Raw genomic sequence first — 9,123 nt, forward strand, 5'->3', positions numbered from 1 at the left:
ATATGTTTCTCATTTTTATTACAGTAAACAGGCCTATTATGTATGTATATATACATAGGGGCCTACATAAAAAAAAGAGTAGTTGCACAAGTATTCTTTTTTCATGAATCGATGAACCCAAAAGGAAAGGGATCGAGGGTCCTCCCCCGGGAAAATGTTGGCTCCTAGATGGCGGGAAATGAGCTCTCCCGACTTCTAATTTTCCCATTGTAACAAAAACAATTTCAGCTCACAGGTCCTGCAAAGGTAGGTCTAGAATTATTAATTTATTTTTTAATTTTTTTTAAAGTGGGGGAGGGGGTGGGGAGGAGGGTCAGGACCCACAGACCCTCTCCAGATCCGCCAATGATTTCATGTAGGGATACTTGCGGCTTATTCGCTTGTTAAATTAATAGTAGACTTGGCGGTGTTCTCTTGAACACATAATAGTAGGTAGATGAATTTAGAGGAGGCATGGCCTATTAGAACAATCCATCCGATATTCCCATTACACACATCAATGTTATACAATGAATTCTAGCTTTAATATTAACTGATTAGTTTTTATGTGAACCAATCTTATTGACATGATATCATTCGGTTGGCAAACCTGTAAGGAAGTCTGTAGAAGCTGTTCAATCAAATTGGATGTATAAAACGCGTCAAGTTTCGCTAATTCATTTAAATGCTAATAAAATGTGCACATTTCGGAGATTTACAGGCTCTATAAAATACAATCGGACGAATCAACACTAAACGAAAATTAATGAAGACATGAGATAAAACAACAATAAAATAAGACTACCAGTATATAAAGCCGACATGGAAAGGTTATTGACATTGACTTTTTATTCTTAATAAGGAGCTAACTTCATTTAGAAGGCTCTGCCACTCCAGCTCAGTTTTGCATTTGAGTATCAGTGTGGTATTCTATTCTTTTTTTTAATTTTCTACTTGTTATTACATTTTTTTTATAATTCATTATTATTTTATTATTATTATTATTACTATCAGTTTCTAATTAAATTTCTAGCCATAAGCAGCCCGACTAAATTTTAAATTTTGACAATTACATAAAAATAAAAATAAAATAAATCCTGTAAGTAAGCAACCGGTTTACAATATTCTCCTTTTTGGTGGAGGGGGGCGTGGGGTTGCCAAAGCTATGTATTTAAAACGTTTTTAAAATATTTTTTTTTTATATTATCATAATTAGGCCTAAGTAATGCTTCCATTGAGATTAACATTCTCTGCGAATGATTTATCTGCAAAGTAACTATCGAACACACTTTGCAGTAACGTTGATAAATTTATTTATTTATAAATTGTAAACAGTACAGATGAGGAAACCTCAAGGGTGTAAACTTTACTTGACAGTGGCGGATCCAGGAATTTGATATAGGCCTAGAGGGGGACCAGAGAGGGACTTGTCACAGGTGGAGGGTCTATACTTAATAGGTAAGATGGCCGGAAATGGCGCTCTTAGACTCAACATTTAAGTAGAATTTTCTATTTTCTCTATTTTTTTTCATTATGAAAAATTTAGGGGGCCTGGGCCGGCTGGGCCCCCTTGGATCCCACACTGCTTGAAGTAGCCGTGAACTGAAAACAGGAAAATAAAGAAGATAAAGCAAGGAGGTATAACCTCTACCACCTAGGGTATGTTTTGTGATTGTAGGCCTATAAAATAATTACAGTAGGACTATATAGAATAATGCGAAAAAAGATCTTAGATATACACTTTACATTTTATTTATGATTAGTTTTCAATAATGTAACTTTGTCTATTTTTTCAAATTATATAGTTTTAATTAGATACACTTTTTTTAAATTGACCATAATAACTATTATAAAGGAAGATAGTGTTGTTATTTTAGCGTCTTTTTCCTCGTCTTGTGCGTTTCTTGAACTTTTTCTGGTCCATCAATAACTGTGCTTGTAATTTAATGTCGTTGTTTGTCAGCATATCTTCATTATCCTGACTGTCGTAACCGAATTCATCTACAGAAAACCACAAAGGAAAACCATGTTAATTGTTATAGACTTGGTTGCCTTATTATTATTATTATTATTATTATTATTGTTGTTGTTGTTGTTGTTGTTGTTGTTAATAATAATAATAATAATAATAATAATAATAATAATAATAATAATAATAATAATAATAATAATAATAATAATAATAATGGCATAAGTTTGTAGCATAAAAGATAAGTGAAGGACTACGTTTTTAGTCTGACAATTGTAATATTTCTCCAAAGCCACCTTACCATCAGGGTAAGATACTGTATCCTGTAGACGAATGCGTAGATTTTCATTTGGCAGACGATTCTCCATGAATTCGCTAAACTACAAAATAAAAAAAACATCAGATCCTAATATCAGTTTGAAATTGTCATACAACTATTCTAGCTCATGCAAGGTCATGCCTTTTTCTGGGATCAAAATTAAGCCTTGTGTATCATATAATTAATGAACGAATAAATGATTGAATTAATACTGTAAGATTTACCCAAAAATATTTTCTATTAAGATACCCATACATTACATTAGACACTGGCTAATGTAATGTGCCTTACATATTGTTATGATTTAACCCCGAAATTTAATGTTTCAAAAGTTTGCTTACTTCAGTAGTCTGTCGAATTTTGATATCTTTTGGTTTCGTAATCATCGACATGAGATTGATGAGCTTTTTCGTTGAAACACTTAGCTGATCGATTGAGTCACCGCTGAAGGCGTTGTTTCGCATCGGCTACAACGATTCATGGGAAAGGTTCAACAAAAACAAAGTAATTAAAATAATGTTTAAGTTTACTGCTACCATAAATAATATGATCCCGAATATGATCTATAATGGTACTATGGTTATCTAAGCGTTGAACATCATAATTCCGTGGATTCCTGGTATAAATAATAGTAATAATAATAATAAAATAATAATAATAAAATAATAATAATAATAATAATAATAATAATAATAATAATAATAATAATAATAAAGTAGAGCTCTATAAAACTGTCTGCGTTTCTTTCAAACTTAAACTTGTTTGATCACTCCTACACCACTATTAGGCCTTCTATAGGCCGACTCACTGGTTTTAGTTTGACGTCTTTCAGCGTTTCATAGAGATGCTCGATGCCACTCGTTACGTCTACTGTGGTACGCGTAGCGTTATCGACTTGCGTTTTGAGGGAAGCCGCCCTCTCCGTCTGATGTTTCAGGTGGTCATGCATCTTCTCCAGCATCTGTTCACCCCTGAAATGTATAAAACACATCTATAACAAAAACAAAAAAACAAAAAACAAAAAAACTATCGTCTTTATCATCATCGTCGTCGTGCCATCATCATTATCCTCATCACTATCTTCATTTATTTCATCACACCATAATCAAACTTTCGGTACACATGTGTAAGGATATGGTTTTTGGTGAGATTGCTCTGACCGTCCTTAAGAGATCGTTGTCATTGTCATCAACTTTAATTTGATAGGCATATATCTAACTGGATGTATTAAATAATCACAATTTTCAACACTCTCCTCATCAAACCAAGTTTATATCGACCATCACTTACTGGGACATATTGCTTTCTCCACTGTATTTCATAGCTTCATACTGCTTCTGCTGCTGACTCTTCTGCTCTTGCAGCCAGTTCTTCTGTTTTTCGACTGATACCTTCTGCTTCTCCAGATGGTCCATGGTATGGTTTTGTCCCTGGAACCTCTGCAGTATCTCATTGGTGTCCGACACACCAGTGGCGTCCTTGATTCGCTGGAAAGCATCGTCGTAGCTGGTGATTCTGACCCAGCTACTTTCGTCTTGTTTCGCTTTCTGCTGTGGATCTGCGCAAACGTTTTAGTTTAATTATTACTTATTTCCATTTAACAATGCAAAAATATCATATTATATCATATCATATAGAATGATATTACTGTATATCCGAGGCCATGTATGCTTAGGTCTTAATGCCTACCGATGATTGCCTCATCCGTCTGCAGAAAAGCTCTGGCACGTCGATCAACTTTGTCGGCAATTTCTTTTTGTTTTTCTGCCTTCTTCTTCGTCTGAGAAAGTTTCTTCTCGCGTGATCGTCTGGCCTCCATAATTTGTTGTTCGATTTCACTAAGCTCAGCCTTTTTGGTGAAACAAACATTAATTTTCTATTAGCCTTAATAATTTTCATTGGATATAATGGTTTTCTCATTATTATTAATATAAATAATAATGGAAGGCTTAGGCCTCTATTCGTAGAAGTACTTTTATGCCTAATTAATTGATTCAATGCAATAAGGATAGTACACTGTACGTATTTGTTATTCATTATGACGACATAAATATCGTTCAGTTACCCTAGCAACATCCTTTTTTAGGTGAGCATCTTTGTTGATATTTTTAAGTTCTTCCAGTTCCTTGATTTGATGTTGCAACGCTTTCTCCAGCGCCCTTAGTTTCCTTGGAAACGTCAAACTTTCCTGTGAACCAGAAACGTGGCAATGAATATTGTTGTCAGTGGGCCTACGGTATGTTTAAACGGAAGCGATGCAATGATGACATTCTTTAAAGCTTGTTTACATGTTTTATGATTTATGTTTTAAGATCACATCTTTTGCAAAATAATAACACTGAAAATTGTCTTTCTTATTAGAAAACTAAATGCGACACAACAAAACACAATACAGTGACCGACGTACCATGCATGTAATGCAAGAGATATCACACTACATGCAAGAGATATCACAAGTTATGCCTGCAACAAATCGACCAATATTTAAAGTGGTGATGTTGGGAAATCTTAATAAATATACCAGTTGTAGGTAATGTGGCAATGATTAAACCTACTAATAGAAAATGTACGTATAGGCCTATAAATGCTATAGTTCTTTATTATAGACCTGATTAGAATAAAATACCGGCCTGTAAATTTCGAGAAAAAATCCACTAGAAATAATATAGACAGGAATTCGTCTAATATGACATAAATACCTCTTCTAGACACTTGACAATCTCTTTGTAGTTCACTTGGATTTTTTTTGCTGTTCGATACTTCATGTCAGCCTTTTCCAAGTTGTTTTCGATGATGCGGATAGACTTTAACGATAAATAGATATAATGTGGGGACACAATTAAATAGGCCTATTAGGCCTATACGTAAAAACATCGAAGGAACGTCATTAGCAATCTGTAATAACATCTACTGATACTGTCTTGAATTTAATAATAATTAAACAATGATGATGATAATAATAATATAATATTGAAAGATGATAATGATTATCTTCTTTTATTTAATTTAACTAAAATAAATATACACATGAGAACGAGAACAAAATTACCTTTAATTCATTTTTCTCGAACATATCCTCCTCGTTGTCAGCCTGCGTCTGGGATCTTTCAAGTACAGCTTGTAACTCCTGAACGCGTTTCTCTTTCTGACAACGTTCGTAAGTTAACGCGTTTAACAACTTCACTTTCTCGCATGTTTTTTGATCCATCTCAGCTACAGCAGTCTAAAAACGACATTATTGTATAGTAATACGTGATAAAGTTGGGATTGTTATAGACCTATTAACATAATTATTTTTGAATTTCGAATTTGCTCAACATTTGAAATGAAAACCTATGTTTTATTTTCAAATGGAAAAAATATCACACCACTCTTTTAATTAATGTTATTTATATTGTTGTTATTATGTATAGATTTATTCTGCACAATGAAAAATTCGTCTTACCTCGGCTGTTTTTCTTCGGAAGGCGAGTTGATCCTTTTTCCGACCCGTGAAAGCATTAACAATAACTCGTTTATCTCCCTTTAAAAATAGACAGGCATAATAGGCATATACTGTACAAAACAAGACACGAGTTTCAAACATAAAAACATGAAAAAGCACACCGTTTTTCGGAAGAGACATTTGCGGCTGTCATGGTTCCGAGTGCAATGATCACACCGTTAAAGAACAGAGTTAACCTTTTATCTTTTGAGTGTTTTAACTAAGTCTAAATAGCACTATGACAGATAATATATCTTTTATACTCACATTGAGAGTGTGTTCAGAGAGATCAACCCTTTTCATTTTAAGATTGCGACGAAGAATCGAAATCTCCTCCTCATTCATTTTCTTGTTGAATTGAGAACTCTCATAGTATGCTCGGTGATCCCTTTCTTTAATAATAAAATAAGCATAAATATAAAAGTAAAGATAGTTCAATAGCAATATTAATTATAAAATTAATTTTAAATAATATTAATTATAACAGGAATCTATAATGTTATAAGTTATTTTATAAATAGAATTAATAAAAGCTATATGAATTTTGTACATGATAATGTTAATTATTATTTTATTATTATTATTATTATTATTATTATTATTATTATTATTATTATTATTATTAATATTATTATTATATCCATTGCATGAATATTATTCACCAATACGATGTAAACATGGTTGACAGCCACAAGTGTAACTAAATGTTGGTGAACAATATCATGATTTTTGTTTACCTTTCAGACCAAGTTTTCCTTTATACTCTTCGATATGATCGTATATAGACCAACCGTGTGTTGTCGGATCATCCAATTTCATAGACATTATAAAATTCTATAAGTTATCTGAAAATGAAACAATAGTAATTATCGACTATAACGAGCACATCGTTTGTTGCGTAGAAACAAGTTGAAGCATAATATTATTAATGAATGTAGTAAATGATTTACACAAGAAATGTACACGCCCCCACTCTACATTATTAGGACGTAGAATAAATTAATCGATTTTACTAACTAGGCCCTACACTTTGAAGTTAACCGCATTTTCAAAACAATAACAATCAATTCACATGAATGTTTACTTCTACCATCAGTTGTATTACAAATTACAGTAGACATGGTTTATATATAAATGACTACAAAAGTCGATCGAGGCTTTTAGTTCAGTGTGACATGTGGAACGCTAATTCAAGCGATATGGCGCTTTGATTCCAGATCTTTCTAAATGATTTCTAGTAGGCCTAGCTTTACATGCTTGGCCTTAGTAAACCATACAATTTCAAACTAGCATGCTGCATAATATCCTTAAACCAACTTACACTTTTGCTTCGGAATAATAGTTAGTGTTCAGCGTTCGCGGCTTGCACCAAGAATAAACATAACACTTCACAATGTTTTGATATTGCAGTATAGTTACTAGCAGCGACGCGTATAACGCGGACGCGTCTACTGCGTTATAACCATAGAAATTCACACCAAACCTACGCGCTTTGTCGACGCCCACAAAGTACGTATTATCGTTATATAATTATAAGAAAAAGATAACCTTTTTGAAAAATAAGGCAAAAGTTTACACATGGAACCTCAAAATTCTTAAGCAATTAAATAAAAAATAAATAAATAAATAAAACCAATATTGACTTGATGAAGAAAAAAAAAAAGAAACAAAATTGGCAAATGACGACTTGGTGCAAAAGACTAACAAAGAACATGAACTCTTGCGTTTGTCGCGCGCCAGAGGTATTTTTCAGGCCCAACAACAAATTTTGAACTGCTTATAGACCACTGTATGTGTAAGTTAAGCACAGACATCGATGGCTTTTCAAGCTGAACTAAGATTTATATTTACAATGGTTTTGAGTGTTTTAAAACAATACATAAGCCTATGTTTAATTATCTACTTTTTAAGTAGCAGATTTTCTTATGACCACTTTAATCATCTGGCGTTCATCGTTGTTGAAGGTTCGTTAGATTGAGGTTTCAGTTGTTTTTTTGACAATTTGTTAATTGTAACGCCTTTGCAAGTAAACAATCAATAATAATAGGCCTACGCTAAAAATGGGTTTGTGTGTATTATCCTTGTATGATCTAGTTAGTGTATCTTTTACAAAATAAAATAATTCTGTGGATTTACATTATCAAAACCTTGATTATTTGAATCGCTGTATTTAAACAAGCACGTTTACTTCTGAACTTCAGCCGGGATCTGTCCTTCATAACTACAGCTTCCGTTGAACGCTAAAACGTGTATGGTTTCTTGGCGCTATTCAGGCTCAGATTTGTGTGCCAGTTAATGCTCACCAATCTTCACTACGCACACTATATTCTGAATCGTAATATTTAAAGTTCCTATTGTGTTTACGATGTGCTGTAGGCCTAACAATTGACAATTGTTTTATTTAGGCTTTTTAACCCGTTGTTTGCATCTGTTGTATAATAATGATGTATAATCCTAGACGTTCTTGTAACTATATTGTATTATTATTATTGGCAATGACCAATGATTGTCACAAAGTGATATAAAATCAAGTAGGGCAAGATCAATTGTTTTGACAAGTTATTTGAAATGTCGTGTCACGTCCGTAAACAATGTCGAGATGACAAGTTATAGAAGATGCGTGGACTTTCCTTGACGTCGGATGTGACGGACTATGCCATTATTGAACAGCGTGTCCTTGCTCAATATTCTTCCTGTAAGTGTGGCCAGTCGCGAAACATAAATACAAAACGAAAATACGCCACAAGGTTATTCAGTTCAAAAACACGACCTAGAAATGTTTTAAAATTGTATATAAAAATGTAAATAATCCAATCCAATTCTCTTTTAAATCCATTTTTAGCTTAATTGTTTAGCTTAACGTAATTTGAAGTGTAATGATTCATTAGCTCCATTGCGAAAAGAGGAAGTGCTGCAAAAATAATGCGTACGGGGATGAGGGGAAAAATACATGGTTGATGTCAAAAAATTGAGTAAATTGTAAAAACCATAATCATTGTCTGTAAGTGTGAAAATATGACATAACATTCGTAATTATGATACAAAGGTAAAGATATACCGTTTGTGGTAAAATTTAGTGGTTTCTCATTTACAAATTAAATCAATTATTTTTCCTTTGGGTTCCATAAAGTGACTGTATTATAGCCTGCATCATGACTAATATAAATAGCCTTAAAACTCGAAACGTTATGATTTGCAAAAAAAGGGGAAATACTGGAACGTACAGTACGGGGGATGAGGACATGGCTGATGAAAATTGTAAAAACCATTAATCATTGTGTGTAGGTGTGAAAATGCAACATAACATTCGTAATGATGATACAAGAGTAAAGATATACCGTACAGTACAAAAAAAAACTTTAAAAAAAATCA

At 33.0% G+C, this 9,123-nt stretch overlaps 1 protein-coding gene across 1 annotated transcript; it reads right to left on the reverse strand.

The window, feature by feature from the left end:
• Positions 1 to 1,824: 1,824 nt before the first annotated feature.
• On the reverse strand, positions 1,825 to 8,183 carry LOC117106912 (coiled-coil domain-containing protein 151-like). The gene is made up of 13 exons (XM_033248439.1): positions 7,888 to 8,183; positions 6,489 to 6,596; positions 6,019 to 6,143; positions 5,713 to 5,790; positions 5,317 to 5,490; positions 4,967 to 5,071; positions 4,333 to 4,455; positions 3,957 to 4,116; positions 3,558 to 3,825; positions 3,076 to 3,238; positions 2,609 to 2,734; positions 2,250 to 2,328; positions 1,825 to 1,980 (listed from the first exon to the last, which is right to left on the reverse strand). The coding sequence occupies exons 2-13, from the start codon at positions 6,574 to 6,576 to the stop codon at positions 1,853 to 1,855; spliced, it is 1,617 nt and encodes a 538-aa protein (XP_033104330.1). The 5' UTR covers positions 6,577 to 6,596; positions 7,888 to 8,183; the 3' UTR covers positions 1,825 to 1,852.
• Positions 8,184 to 9,123: the final 940 nt, after the last annotated feature.

This window comes from Anneissia japonica, unplaced genomic scaffold, assembly GCF_011630105.1.
Source record: "Anneissia japonica isolate Jap-2015-1 unplaced genomic scaffold, ASM1163010v1 scaffold1165_len1893470_cov193, whole genome shotgun sequence".
Lineage (NCBI taxonomy): Eukaryota > Metazoa > Echinodermata > Crinoidea > Comatulida > Comatulidae > Anneissia > Anneissia japonica.

Coding starts and splice junctions, on each gene's coding strand:
- LOC117106912 (XM_033248439.1), bottom strand. CDS start 6,576: ATGTCTATGAAATTGGATGATCCGACAACACACGGTTGGTCTATATAC. Junction 5,491..5,712: donor TCCGAAGAAAAACAGCCGAG/GTAAGACGAATT, acceptor TGTCGTTTTTAG/ACTGCTGTAGCTGAGATGGA. Junction 3,239..3,557: donor GGAGAAAGCAATATGTCCCA/GTAAGTGATGGT, acceptor TATACATTTCAG/GGGTGAACAGATGCTGGAGA.